We start from the raw sequence: 15,740 nt of genomic DNA, 5'->3' as shown, positions 1-15,740 counted from the left end.
AACCATTTTTAAGCACACTACATCTCTGTCCCACCCTGACCTATCAGAGAAGGGAGGAGTGTCACAGCTGCACAGCTCTGACCTATCAAAGGGAACTGAAACAGGAAAAGGGAGGAGCGTCACACCGAATGACGGACCTATCAGAGGGAAGTCAAATAGAAGAAGGGAGGAGCGTCAGAGGCCAACTGACCTATCAAAGGGAACTGAAACAGGAAAAGGGAGGAGCGTCACACCGAATGACGGACCTATCAGAGGGAAGTCAAATAGAAGAAGGGAGGAGCGTCAGAGGCCAAGGGGACGGCCGTATCTACGTCTCATAGGTTTCCTTGCTTTCTTTTCACTGTATTGCAGCTGTAGCCACTTAGGTAAGTCTAGCAAGCCTGTCAGCTACTGAATACAGAAAGCAAAAGATAGCATGTGGGAACTTGCTCCATTTTGTTCTCTGGAATGCAGTGATTATTATACAAATGGTCTTGCTTTCATTATTTTGGTAGGGGCTGCCTTCATGACTGTCCACAGTCCCCCCAGTCCTGACACCTGACAGGGGGGACAGGGAAGGACACTCACTGTCTCACATACGCACTCGCACACACGCACTCTCGCAGACACACTCACACCCACTCTCTGTCACACACACACACTTGCACATTTTCACTCTCACAGACACTCTCTCAAACATACACACTCCGCGCAAAATCTTGCTAGCGCCCGTTTCATTTCAGCCAGAAACGGGCCTTTTTTACTAGTAAATTAAGAAGAGGAGAAGAATAAACCCACATATAAATCAATACCTAGGCTTCTTATTCCCCCCCACCCACCTTTCCTTTAGTATCTGTCCAAGGCATACTTGGAATTGATGCACAGTTTTGGCTTCTGCCAACTCTGCCATTAGGTTGCGCCATGTGCCACTGAAATCTCTTGTCTCTTGTTTCTCTTTCTCGCTCTGTCTCTTGTCTGTCTCTTTCTGTTTTTGTTGGAAGGTAGAATGTTAGAGAAACATGATTTTTGCAAAATCTGTGAAAGGCCTTGTTAAGAGCATTCTCATGACTGTGTGTTTTAATCGCATGACTGCACTGTTCAGGCCTCCTTTCCTGACAGGAACCAATCAGTAAAATGGAACACTTGACCCCTTGCTGAAATAGCAGCTTCAGTCACTTCCCCATAAATCTCTTCAGTGCTGCCAGCTGAAAGCAGGTCAGCCGCTTGTACCTTCCAGTTTTTTCTAACAGTTGACCAGTGCTCTCTGCGAAATGCTGCAGGGATTCTCAGCTCAGTCCTCAGGACACACCCAGCCGCTCAGGTTTTCAGGATATCCACAGTGAATCAGAAAATAACATGCATGAGATAAACTTGAATACAACAGAGACGTAAGTGCATGCAAAGTTCTCATTCGTATTCATTGTGGATATCTTGAAAGCCTGCCTGGCTAGGTTATGTCCTGAGCAGGGGCGTATCCGCGTGGGGCCTCAGGGGCCTGGGCCCCCGCAGATTTTGCCCTGGACCCCCCTACCGCCATCAACCCTCCCCCGCTGCCGTTCTTACTTTTGCTGGCGGGGGACCCCAATCCCCGCCAGCCGAGGTCTGCTTCCACCTGCCGCTGCAGTAAAAACTTCTTCTTCAGCCGGCGGGGGACCCCAAACCCCCGCCAGCCGCCCCGTGGTGTTTAAAATTCATCTTCGGCCTCCGTGGCCGTGCTGCTGTGATAGGCGCTGTTGAAATCCACTTCGGAGTCTGACGTCGCAGCACGTACAACGTACAACGACGTCAGACTCCGAAGTGGATTTCAACAGCGCCTATCACAGCAGCACGGCCACGGAGGCCGAAGATGAATTTTAAACACCGCGGGGCGGCTGGCGGGGGTTTGGGGTCCCCCGCCGGCTGAAGAAGTTTTTACGGCAGCGGCAGGTGGAAGCAGACCTCGACTGGCGGGGGTTGGGGTCCCCCGCCAGCAAAAGTAAGAACGGCAGCGGGGGAGGGTTGGCGGCGGGAGGGGGGTGGAGAGAGTCATTGGTGGCGGTGGGGGCTCGGCGGTGGGGGCTCGGCGGCGGGGGGGGGGGCTAAAATGTGCCCCCTCCCTCTGGCTCTGGCCCCCCCTACCGCCGGAGTCCAGATACGCCCCTGGTCCTGAGGACTGGGTTGAGAACCTGTATTCTAAATTACGCCTCGTTGTAAGCAGTGCTATATTTCATCAAATCAATTGGAGCTTATGGGCCATCAGACATTGCATGATGATGCTCCATTGGCCTCGTATGGCTTCTTTTTTTCTCCTGGAACTTGGGCAAAACTTTTTTTTTTTTTTTTTTAAACCCAGATACACTAACTGCTGATACCATATCCTCTGGCAATGAGTTGTAGAGCGTTCTTATTTGTTGAGTGAAAAAAAATATCTCCTATTTGTTTTTAAAAGTAGTACCGTGTAACTTCCTTGAGTGTCCCGTAGTCTTTGTACTTTTCAAAAGAGTAAAAATCGAAGTATTTTATAGACCTTTATCATATCCCCCCTCAGCTGTCTTTTTCCAGGCTGAAGAGTCCTAACCTCTTAAGCCTGTCCTTATATGAGAGGAGTTGTATCCAGGGGTGTGCTGATACATTTTTAACAGGCTCTTTCTCCGGATGTAGCCAGCTCTGCAGTTGGAAGGGCCAAGGGTGACGGGGGGGGGGGGGGGGGGGGGGGAGCAACACTTGCCGCTCTCTCCTCCCTCCCTTCGTGCTGGCACGCTAGGCATACCTTTGCTGGCAACCAATAAATGGACTGCCACCACTCCCAACGTCTTGCTCTGAGCAGCATGCTGAAACTTCTCACACATGCTGGAGAAGTCCTAGCCTGCTGCTCAGAGATGGAAACAAGGAGTGGGGAGCAGCTGCAGTCTATTTACTTGGCTGGCAGGGCTGAGCATCCCCACCAGTAAAGTAAAAGAGAATTCAGCAGGGGGCCCAAGCCCACATTTTGGGAGCCAGTTGTTAAAGTAGCCATGGAGGGCCCTACTTTAACAACCGGCTCCCAAAATTCTTAAAAACTTAACAACCGACTCTTGCGAGCCTGTCTCCAGCACACCACTGGTTGTATCCTTTTAATGTTTATTTAAAACTTGAGTAGATCAAATCGGTTTACAATTCAATATAAAACCAAAAGACAAAATACAGAATTTAAACAGCCTACCTAAGAACTCCATAATATTATACAAAAGACCTATAATCATTCATTATAACCATCAAAGTGCATGAGATTTAACTTCAACGGAGATATCAATATACCCTTCTTTGAACCATTTTTAATTCTGCTATTTCTTTGATACAGCGACCAGAATTGTACACACACACACACAGCCTGAAGCTCTAACCAGTAGGCATAAAACACCATTTTTTTATATAAGGTATCTAGATTAGAAATGGAATATCCAAGATGAAGTTCAATGTTCACAAAGTTTCAGAAAAGGCTCACTAAATGCAGAACCTTTTTACAAATACATACAGGGCCACAAAAAAAATATGTATGTAATTTTACTAAATGTGCAGCAGAAGTAAACATTTTTATAAAAATACACATTTACAAAAAGAGCAACATTACTTGGTGCCTTCTGTGTACAAGTTTTGAATTTCACTACATACATGTTAAGTTCTGGGCTTTATACATTTAGGATCCATATCCCAGAATATTATATGTGCAAGACCAGCCAAATTTCTAAAAGCAAAACTTTTACATTTTTATTTTTTTAAATATCGGAGATCTAAGAACAGTAGTTAAGGCCAGCTTTTCGTTTTCTTTATATACTGTGCCAAATCCACTGTGATCATCAGGCCATAAGGACCTTCATTAGTGCCCGGTCACATCGATTTGTGATAAGTTTGTTTGAGATGTAAAGCTTTCTTCTAGGAAATATATTCAGAATATCCAGTGTAGTCCGTTTGCTCTGTGCTGCAGAGAAGTATGTCCGAAGTCGCTTGGTTCATTTGCTCTTCGCTGAACACTGGCTCCCACTTGCTTATTGAGTCAACTTTTAACATCTTATCGTTAGCTCATTCGGCTTATTTTACTGGAACTCTTGCTTATTGACAAATCGCTTGATCCCACTGACATCAAATCAATCAACCGGTACACAAGCAGCCAATCTTTGCTTTCAGCCTTGTGCGCAACTAGATTCTGCTCGTCAGATGGCCTTTATTCCCTAGCCAAACGAAAAGGAAGACCTCGTGTAAAGATGAACGACAAAAAAAGTGAGGTGGATGCCAGGAGGATATCTAGTAGTCTTTATTATCAACAGCTAAAAGATGACCCGATATGGCTGTGTTTCGGCACAAAGGCCTGCCCCAGGGGTCTCTTATGTTATGGCGCAACCATTAAACAAGTGTCAAATCCAGGCTTGGGATTCACGCCCCTGACATTTGCCGGTTTGGCGTTTTTGCAGTTCAGCGGTGTTGTTCTCCTGAAGATATTATAGGATTTCCACAGCCTGGATTTGACACTCTTGTTTAGCGGTTGCGCCATAACATAAGAGACCCCTGAGGCAGGACTTTGTGCCGAAACACAGCCGTGTCGGGTTGTCTTTTTGCTGCTGTTTTGTCTTTTTTTTTATTCTCTAGCTCCATCCTTGTTGAGTTCTTTGCCATCTTATCTACTTTATTTTCGCAAAGGTGTACAATGGCCATCTGGGCTAGTCGGTTTCCTTTTATGGTTGTTCCTTCCCAATTTCTGTATTTTTAACTGATGGGTCACTGTTCCCCTGTTTTTATGCGAGATCTGTCTAATTTGGCTGCTCTCTTTGTTCTTCTGTAAAGACTGTGTTTTAGTTAGCGTTTCCTTTGTATGAACCGTCAAACTACCTTGTGACGGACTATAAAGACAGTATAGCAATTGTGCGTAAACTGAAAGTGAGCTCCTACAATCGTTCTTGTAAAGCCCTGGCTGAAGCAAGTATTTTGCTATCTCTCGCATGTGCCTTCAAAGAAGTGCAAAAGTCATTGAGGACATTTTTTTTTTTTTTAAGATATATAGATAGAGATTTGTGTTCCCATGCAAGATCAGGGAAACGTGCATTTTTTGGACTGTCCAAACCACACTCCGAGTACTACACTTTAATTATATGTGCACCGCTCCAGTTAGCAGCATTGTAGAACTGCATTTGCATGTAAAATTGTCACACTTGGCTTCTAATTCTTCTAAATTTAGAAAACAGTAAAGCATGAGACCCAACACGGATATACTAATTTAAGGGCTGACAACACGTGGGCATGTGTGCCAGCTGGTGTCGGTATGCCAGCCACTGAAAATTGCCAGCAATAAGGGAAAGGGAAATGGGACTTGATATACCACCTTTCTGTGTTTTTTGCAACTACATTCAAAGTGGTTTACATATATTCAGGTACTTATTTTGTACCAGGGGCAATGGAGGGTTAAGTGACTTGCCCGGAGTCACAAGGAGCTGCAGTGGGAATCGAACTAGTTCCCCAGGATCAAAGTCCACTGCACTAACCACTAGGCTACTCCTCCACTCCAATGAGAGCATTTCTAAAACTTTTGACATATGGAGGGATCTCTTTAGGTAGATAATAGTAAAGAAAATGTTCTACTCAGTGTGGAAACTTAAACGAATAAAACCTTCCCGAGGGAAATCTTTCGCAATCTAATACAATCAATGGTCCTAAGCCATGCAGACTACTGCAATGTAATCTATGCGGGATGTAAAAAACTACTTGCAAAAAATCTCCAGACTGCCCAAAATATAGCTGCCAGGCTATTTGGTAAATCACGCTTCGAAAGTGCTAAACCCCTCCGAGAAAAACTGCGCTGGCTCCCAGTCAAAGAGCAGATCATCTTCAAAATCTGCACCTTTGTTCACAAAATTATCTACGGCTTAGTCCCAGGATACATGACAGACCTTATAGATCCACTGACCAGAAACAGAATCTGATCATCACGATCATACTTAAACTTACATTACCCAAATTGCAAAGGACTTAAATGCAAAACAACTTATGCATCCAGCTTCTCCTACGTAAGCGCACAACTATGGAATGGACTCCCAAAAGCTGTAAAAATAATCCAGGACTACCTATACTTCAGAAAATCACTAAAAACCAACCTCTTTAAAAAGGTTTACCCTACCGATCCAGCGTAAATCCCTACACCCGGCAACACAGCACAACCAATGATCGTATTGAACAATATACAATCTTCATTCCCTTTGACCATCACGGTGCCTGACACGTACCTACCTAATTGGACCACAACACAACCTGTATTTGTTATCAACCGACTGGCGAACACCTTTACGGTATTGTGTAAGCCACATTGAGCCTGCAAATAGGTGGGAAAATGTGGGGTACAAATGTAACAAACAAATGATGAAATTAGCTTTCGGCACAGCAGCGTTTCATCAAGGGGATAGGTTTGTGTGTGTGTGTGGGGGGGGGGGGATATGCCTCCTCCCTCAATGGCTTTTGTTTGTTTGTTTAAGCATTCATCCCCAGAAGCTTGCTGGCCCTTGTATTAGGTGGTACCAGTCACCTTCCACTAAAGCAGTAATGAGCAAAATGTAAAACTCTGTATATTTCCTTCCTTTTCTGCCTTCTGCCAGGATATCGCTAGGAAACTGCAAGAAAGGGAGAAGAAAAGGCAGACAAAGCAGGCCACGGAGCGCCAGGGCCACGAGCTGCTTGAAGATGGCTACTATCAGGAGACCAGAGGTAACAGTTGGGGCAAAGGCCTCATTTTAGGATATCTGGGGAGGGGGGCGACTTTCTGTTTAAGGAATAGACATGGGTGGCAGCGTTGCATGACTCTCTTGTACTGGTTACAAGTGGGTAAGTTTAAATGACATATGTGGGAGTGGGTTCCTCTCCTATTTTTGAACCACTAATTCCCCAAATATTATTCCAGATATTTTGAGGTTTGCACTACAATAATCCCAACACAGCATCTGTGACATATATAACAGTGGTTCCCAAATTCAGCCCTGGTGTTCCCCACTCTTCCAAACAAGTCCGGTTTCATCGCTGTTTAGAAGATAATCTGTCCGTCATTTGGAAGTTGGTTTTAGGCCAAGTTCATTTGCTGTCTCAGGATTCATCAGACCCACACGTAGCAACAGTAACAAAGATTGAGGCAACAGGTAAAAGACTTAAGGCCAATTAATCTGCCCAGTTTCCTTAGTTTGACCCCCCCCCCCCCCCTTCCCCCAGCTAGGTTCATACAGAAGTTTCTCACACTGTCCTCACCCACAAACAGTGGTTCACACCATTTTTTGATACTAGCAAAGCTCTTGAGAGGAAGAATACACAGCTATACATTGGTCACTGTTGTAATACATCTGGACAAGAGATGTTTCCCATCTCCATTACTGGAGGATAACTTGCAGAGGTATTTCTGTTGCTAAAGAATACCCACAGAAATACCTTATTACAAATGTCTGCATGATATCTTTCTAACCTTCGTGTATATAACCTGTGTGTGTTCAAGTGTGTCCACTGCTTGAAGAGGCCTGACTGAGAGGGGGGTTGGGGTAGAGTTTATAAGTCTGAAAATTCAAGCATAACGCACGTATGCCTAGAGTTCCTGGGATAACTTTCAATGCAAAAGTACGCACATTTCCTTGTCATCTATACCAGACCAGTCCAGACTAATGGGTTGTGTCCATCTACCAGAGGAAGGAGACAGAGAAAATAGTTCCAAGTAAACCGCCCCTTAAGGGTATCGTGCAGCCTGGAATGTTCAGTATTTTCGCTGTCTCCTAGCGGATGGTGGACGGATCGTGCAGCTGCTCTGGATTGCTGGCTGGTAGCTCCTGTCCCAGGTTCTTCTTGTGACAGTGGAGCCAGGGGTATGTGCTGGTAGCCGTGTTGGGGCTAGTTTTAGATGATACTCAGTGGTCCTGAGTTCCTCATCTGCCAGCTAGGGGGATATCCAGTGACCCTGGTTCCCTCCCCTCCCCTTCCTCCCCTGGCTGTCTTTCTAGCACGGTGATGGTTGATTGTGGCATGGAGTAACTTGTCTCCCCTGTGGGGTTCTTCTCTATGTGGTGGTAGGTATATCTGAATTTTTGCCTCTGAGGTAAGCCTTTATTCCTGTCACTAGTGAAGAAGGTTGTTTAAAAAAAAAAAAAAGAAACTTTGTTTTTCCTTCTTTCTCTTGCCTGTTACCTGATTTATTTTCCCGCCTTTGGCAATGAAATCTAGGGGGCCGCTTTCGAAGTTTCTTTGAATTTCGCTGGCCGGCTTCTGATTCTGATCTTGGACCCTTCTGAGCTGGTACCAGTTGCTTTGATTTTTTTTTTTTTGTGGGGCACGGCTTGTGTCTGGATCACGAAACTGTTGTTTTTCTCCTCTTCTCTGTCCTAGATGGCGGCTGGTTCAGAGGGCAGCCCCGTTGCTGAAACGTGTACCTTTGTGGTTTTGGAGGTCTTAGTCTAAAATTTCCAAAGTGGGCGAAGTCTCTCGCTGGCTCCGTTTGGCTGCAGGCTCGGTCTTTTTAGTTCGGTATAATTGAAACTGAATTGATGCTGTGTAGAAAACAGACTAAACTTTTGAAAATCTAGTTCTCTGCTAGTAATTTAAGGCTCAGGAACCCACTGCAGATGCTCAATGGTGCACATCACAGTGGCTTACAATGCTTAGTGGAGCGCAAAAATTAAGATATAAATACAAGAAAGGAGGAAGACGTTTGCAGTGTTACTAAACTAACAGCTGCTCTCTTGTTTTGAAAAGTCACTAGCAACATTCTTTCTGACTGAGCTGTGGGAAAAAAATCACACTGTGACACGTGCATGTGTGCGTGTCTGTGCACTTTTGTTGGTGAGCTGCCATTCTGGGGGTTATTCTATAAGGAGCTGCCAAGTTTTAGACGTCAGGAAGGCCTGGAAATGGCGGGATCTAGTCATGATGCACATAAATGACCTCATAGAATCCCGACTGGCGGCAAAGTTCATGCTCTGATATGATGTCACATACTTGGCCAGGGAGCGTGCGCTTAGGCAGATGGAAAAAGTATGTGTGTAAGTTTATAAAATATTTTATTTATTAGGATTTATTTACCACCTTTTTGAAAGAATTCACTCAAGGCGGTGTACAGTAAGAATAGATCAAACATGAGCAACAGACAATTACAGCAGTAAAAATATTCAAGTAACAATACAAAATATGGCATGGTAATACTATTTACAATGTCAACACAATACGTAATACAACATTATAGGTGATAGCGAAGGGTAAAGCAAAGATGTAACATATAGGAGGGTTAGAAAGTAAGGTGATTGATTTAAAGAAAGTTGCACATGAGGTCAGAGAAATGGTTAAATATTATCTCAGCTAGGGTAGGAGTGGATAAACATGTCCCGCTGCAGTATGTGCAGCCCGAGTCAATCCTTGTGTGTGTGAGTGAGACTAACAAGTTAGTTACTTCTTCCAGTAAAGGCCTGGCTAGCTCTCCTGGGGGTGGAGTAATGGGTGGAATGATGCACATGTTTGTATTATGAAATATATGTGTACGTACACACATTTATACCTTTGGTTTGTGAGAATTTGTGGACTACTGATACTGGATCTCGGTGTTTATTTTGTAAGGACATATGGGTGCCAATGTTGCCTTTATAAAGAAGCACATTTTAAAGATTCTACATCTGGCTCTTCATAAAATCCATCCTTCTCCCCTGTGTGTTTACATACATAAGATAGAAAGTAGCAGGGCTTTTTTTGAGGGGGTACTTGGGGGTACTGAGTACCGGCACCTTTTCCATTGTCTGCTAAAATCGACCCAAGGTCCCCAAGTTTTAAATGAAAGAGCTCAGGCTCTACACACCAATTCTGCATTGTCATAGATTCTGTGACTGGTTGCAGGGGGCCTGGCTATTGTGGGGTGGGTCCCTCAGTGATCACCCCACCCCTGTACGGTGGCCTCGCATTTGAGTACCGGCACCTTTTCCATTGTCTGCTAAAATTGACCCGTCGACCCCCAAGTTTTAATGAAAGAGCTCAGGCTCTACACACCAATTCTGCCTTGTCATAGATTCTGTGACTGGTTGCAGGGGGCCTGGCTATTGTGGGGTGGGTCCCTCAGTGATCACCCCACCCCTGAAGGGTGACCTCGCATTTGAGTACTGGCACCATTTTCCATTGCTAAAATAGACCTATGGACCCCAAGTTTTAATGAAAGAGCTCAGGCTCTACACACCAATTCTGCTTCTCATAGATTCTGTGACTGGTTGCAGGGGGCCTGGCTATTGTGGGGTGGGTCCCTCAGTGATCACCCCAGCCCTGTAGGGTGGCCTAGCGTTTGAGTACCGGCACCTTTTCCATTGTCTGCTAAAATCGACCCAAGGTCCCCAAGTTTTAAATGAAAGAGCTCAGGCTCTACACACCAATTCTGCATTGTCATAGATTCTGTGACTGGTTGCAGGGGGCCTGGCTATTGTGGGGTGGGTCCCTCAGTGATCACCCCACCCCTGAAGGGTGGCCTCGCATTTGAGTACCGGCACCTTTTCCATTGTCTGCTAAAATTGACCCGTCGAACCCCAAGTTTTAATGAAAGAGCTCAGGCTCTACACACCAATTCTGCATTGTCATAGATTCTGTGACTGGTTGGAGGGGGCCTGGACGTTGTGGGGTGGGTCCCTCAGTGATCACCCCACCCCTGAAGGGTGGCCTCGCATTTGAGTACTGGCACCTTTTCCATTGCTAAAATTGACCCATGGACCCCAAGTTTTAATGAAAGAGCTCAGGCTCTACACACCAATTCTGCCTTGTCATAGATTCTGTGACTGGTTGCAGGGGGCCTGGACGTTGTGGGGTGGGTCCCTCAGTGATCACCCCACCCCTGAAGGGTGGCCTCGCATTTGAGTACCGGCACCTTTTCCATTGTCTGCTAAAATTGACCCGTCGACCCCCAAGTTTTAATGAAAGAGCTCAGGCTCTACACACCAATTCTGCATTGTCATAGATTCTGTGACTGGTTGGAGGGGGCCTGGACGTTGTGGGGTGGGTCCCTCAGTGATCACCCCACCCCTGAAGGGTGGCCTCGCATTTGAGTACTGGCACCTTTTCCATTGCTAAAATTGACCCATGGACCCCAAGTTTTAATGAAAGAGCTCAGGCTCTACACACCAATTCTGCCTTGTCATAGATTCTGTGACTGGTTGCAGGGGGCCTGGCTATTGTGGGGTGGGTCCCTCAGTGATCACCCCAGCCCTCTAGGGTGGCCTCGCATTTGAGTACCGGCACCTTTTCCATTGCTAAAATCGACCCATGGACCTCAAGTTTTAATGAGCAGGGACTGTCCTTCCCCTTGTTTAAACTTGTACAGCGCTGCGTAACCCTAGCAGTGCTATAGAAATGCTAAGTAGTAGTAGTAGAAAGCTCAGGCTCTACACACCAATTCTGCCTTGTCATAGATTCTGTGACTGGTTGCAGGGGGCCTGGCTATTGTGAGGTGGGTTCCTCAGTGATCACCGCCAGAAAAAATGCACTGGAAAGTGGAATTATAAATATATATACTTTTCCCTTCTATTGCACCTGGATTTTGTTCAGGCCCAATCAGAACTCTGTCCCCGGCTTGCCAGTCTGGGGCTGTTCTCTTATAGCCGTCAGCTCACGCAGAGTGGTAAGATTCCCGCTATATAACAGTTTCAGCCGTTTTCAGCTTGTAATAATAGCTTAATTAGGCAAGAAGTGAAAATTCTTTTCCAGGTTAAAAAAACCCAACAAATTCTAGATCTAGTTGAGCCTTTTCATGTTTTGTTTTAGATTTGAAACCAGTACACTGGAGATTTCTTTTAACTTGGTTATCAATAGAAATCAAACAAAATAAAACATGGCAAATAAAATAAGATGATACCTTTTTTAGTGGACATAACTTAATACATTTCTTGATTAGCTTTCGAAGGTTGCCCTTCTTCGTCAGATCGGAAATAAGCAAATGTGTTAGCTGACAGTGTATATAAGTGAAAACATTCAAGCATTACTATGACAGTAAAATAGATACTATTGGAGATTCTACATGGAATGTTGCTACTATTGGAGATTCTACATGGAATGTTGCTACTATTGGACATTCTACATGGAATGTTGCTATTCCACTAGCAACATTCCATGTAGAAGGCTGCGCAGGCTTCTGTTTCTGTGAGTCTGACGTCCTGCACGTATGTGCAGGACGTCAGACTCACAGAAGCAGAAGCCTGCGCGGCCACATTGGTGATGTACAAGGGCCGACTTCTACATGGAATGTTGCTAGTGGAATAGCAACATTCCATGTAGAATCTATAGAAATCAAACAAAATAAAACATGGAAAAGAAAATAAGATGATACCTTTTTTTATTGGACATAGCTTAATACATTTCTTGATTAGCTTTCGAAGGTTGCCCTTCTTCCTCAGATCGGAAATAAGCAAATGTGGTAGATGACAGTGTATATAAGTGAAAACATTCAAGCATTACTATGACAGTCTGACAGGGTGGGAGGATGGGGGTGGGTAGGAGGTGTGCATGGGGACAAGGATCTGGGGTTCCTAGCCCATTATAAACCATAAAGCTGTATGTCTCTGTTGATCACCCTGCCCTCACCTATCCACATCCATCCTGTTAGAATATCAATGATATGCTTTGATGTCCCCTTGCATACCTCCGACCCACCCCATCCTCCCACCCTGTCAGACTGTCATAGTAATGCTTGAATGTTTTCACTTATATACACTGTCAGCTAGCACATTTGCTTATTTCCGATCTGAGGAAGAAGGGCAACCTTCGAAAGCTAATCAAGAAATGTATTAAGTTATGTCCAATAAAAAAGGTATCATCTTATTTTCTTTTCCATGTTTTATTTGGTTTGATTTCTATTGATAACCTTAAGAGTGGACTAACACGGCTACCACACTCCTCTACTTTTAACTTGGGAAAGAGGAATTCTTTGCTTATTATCATCATGCTGACTAAGATCATGCAATACTAAATGTTTATATTACTAACACTCTTCCACTACTCATGATGTATCGTAAGCCACTTTGAGCCTGCAAAGAGGTGGGATAAGGTGGGATACAAATGCAACAAATAATAATAATAATTAAGGTCCTTTTTTAAAAGTTAGAATTCTTCAAATGGCAGCAGGATGACAGTTGTAACGTTTTCCTTGGTGAGGGGGTCCGGGTGCTGGTGGACTGGAGAAAACACAGATCAATATCAAGACTAGTAATTAGCCTTTGCCGGATACTGACCTGTGTTTTGTCCAGTGCACCCTGCAAGTCTCGGAACAGCAGCACCCAAGAAAGTGGACCATAAGAAGTCATTCGGTTGCTGTAGTGCCTGGATCTCTCCAGCTCTTGTCCCTGCACGGAGAAGCACTGTGTTCTTCAGGGGCTACTGTGATCAGCAAATACTACTAAAAAAGAATCTGTCTGAATTCTAAAATACACTTTTTGAGCATGTTCCCTTTCCCCTCCCCCCCTCCCCCCATTAACACACTTTTTTTTTTTTTTTCTTTTTCATGCATGGCAATATTTCCTTTTTTTTGTTTTTAGGAGCATATAACTTCAATGAGGGGTCCTTTTACTAAGGCACACCGAAAAACGGCCTAAGCTAGTGTAGCCGCGTGTTTTGGGCGGGCACAGATCCATTTTTTATCGCGCCTGTAAAGGCGTTTTTTAAAATTTTTGCTGAAAATGGACTTGCGGCAAAATGAAAATTGGCGCTTCCATTTTGGGTCTGAGACCTTACCGACAGCCACTGACTTAGCGGTAAGGTATCACGCGGCAACCGGGCGGTAACGGTCTACGTGCGTAGAATGCCGATCACCGCCCAGTTTTCGCCGCGTTTCTGAAAATTAAAAATTATTTTCGAATTTGCGTAAAAAATGAAATTGCCGCCTGGCCACGCGGTAACTCCAAACTGGCGCACGTAGGCACCTTCGTGGCTTAGTAAAAAAGGCCCCTGATTGCTTGATCCCTCGTTGTGTCAGTCTGATCCTTCAGTGGGAATGAGAGGAGGAAGAAGGAAATCTGCCACATAATCTTCCTCTTTTTTCCAGATGTGTTTCCAGACTCGCAGGCACTCCAGCAAATTATTAGATTTGGAATTAGATGTGTGTCCAGACCTCTCTGACATGTATTAATGCGATGATTCATGTTTTCCATCACATTATCTGCCTCCTTGTGTGTGCCATTTCCATAGTTCTGTGTCGTGTTTAAAGCTGCCGTGCTGCTTGCATCAAGGTTTGCTTTTCCGCATGGGTGATCATCATTTAAATGTATGTTTATTTATTTTTTTAGATGTTTCATGTTGAATCTTATACATCTTTACAGTCTTTGTATTTGCCTTAACATTCGCATCACTAACCTGCATCCCTCATTGTTTGTCATATCCCCATCTTCTCCTAACCCCGGTGCTCCACTCAGACCGCTCGAGGGGTAAGCACAAGGAATACGAGCACGATAGACCCCGCAGGCATCGGAGTCATGAAAGGCACCATAAACCCCCGAGTGAAAGCAAACACTCTCAATCCAGGTTCTACACGGATGTGTCTGATCAGCAGCCATGTGTAGAAGAGAATCCACGGAAACCTTGTCGAGATCAGGAGGCCAGAAGACCTCGTAGGCATGAAGAGCACTGTGACAGATCAAACTCCTGGAATGAAAGGCCCATCAGGCCACCCCCTCCAAGATCTGTTCGAGATGCTGACGTCGATGCTGAGCATGCAGCTAGGCAGCCGTTGACGAACTCGGGCAAACCCAGATCTCACAGCCAAGACGATCTGTGCTCAAGAGCCTGTCAGGATGGCAAGCGGCACGACTCTGAGGCACTGAAGAGAAGCGAATATAGGAAGGGTGAGTGCACTGAGAAGAGAGACTCACTTAGATACCCTTCTCCCTTTCGGTTGCCAAGATCCAGGTAATGTGCGTCAGCCGCAAACGGTTGAATATTTTAGGAGTACTAGCTAACGCAGCAGTCTTAATTATTGAATTTTGATGTACATGTTACTATCAAGGACAAGTTGCAGGGTTTCCCCAGAAGAGGTTACATTGTAAGATTTAATTTCAAGGGAAAAATTATTCTTAGCTGTTAATCTGATTTTGTTGTGAGTGTGAAAGGCTTGAATTCAATTTACTTTTGCTACTGTTACGCTGTGGTCAGACTTGGAAATATATATATATATTTTTATCTAGGAATTAAATGCAGTCTATTAGGTTTCAACTGTACGAGATTTGATGCTGTTTCCATTTATTGGTTCTCCAGGAACAGGGTCGAAAGAAATAAGAGACGCTACCTACGGCAAGATGCGGCCTGATGTGAAGCAGCTGGAACTGCAAGACGCACAGATTGCCAGGCAGCTGCAGGAGGAAGAACTGAGGGTGAAGATGATAATTAAAGTAGGACATGAAACGAAGGGGACGTCAATAGCCCGGGCGCAAGGGACGATGCAGAGAATGTAACTGTTTGATAGTCCCAGCTCTGCTTTTGTAACCCTCAGACAGGGCATGTGGTTTTTTTTTTTTTTTTTGTTACATTTGTACCCCGCGCTTTCCCACTCATGGCAGGCTCAATGCGGCTTACACGGGGCAATGGAGGGTTAAGTGACTTGCCCAGAGTCACAAGGAGCTCCCTGTGCCTGAAGTGGGAATCCAACTCAGTTCCTCAGTTCCCCAGGACCAAAGTCCACCACCCTAACCACTAGGCCACTCCTCCACTGTTGCTACTATTTGAGATTCTACATGGAATGTTGATATTCCACTAGAAACATTCCATGTAGAAGTCGGCCCTTGCAGATC

General features: G+C 44.9%; 1 protein-coding gene across 2 annotated transcripts in view; it reads left to right on the top strand.

Moving 5' to 3' along the window:
• Window positions 1-15,740, top strand: part of CCDC50 (coiled-coil domain containing 50) — a 79,386-nt gene that overhangs the window by 36,372 nt on the left and 27,274 nt on the right. Inside the window, exons 5-7 of one of the 2 annotated variants that reach the window (XM_030215832.1) lie at window positions 6,576-6,684; window positions 14,370-14,798; window positions 15,208-15,341. In XM_030215832.1, the coding sequence (XP_030071692.1) occupies window positions 6,576-6,684; window positions 14,370-14,798; window positions 15,208-15,341 (672 nt within the window). The remainder of the gene's footprint in view (window positions 1-6,575; window positions 6,685-14,369; window positions 14,799-15,207; window positions 15,342-15,740) is intronic. The other variant, XM_030215833.1, reaches the window with a different exon arrangement.

Source organism: Microcaecilia unicolor, chromosome 10, assembly GCF_901765095.1.
Source record: "Microcaecilia unicolor chromosome 10, aMicUni1.1, whole genome shotgun sequence".
NCBI lineage: Eukaryota > Metazoa > Chordata > Amphibia > Gymnophiona > Siphonopidae > Microcaecilia > Microcaecilia unicolor.
The sequence above is the reverse complement of the archived record's forward strand: the minus strand, read 5'-3'. Positions and strand labels throughout refer to the sequence as shown.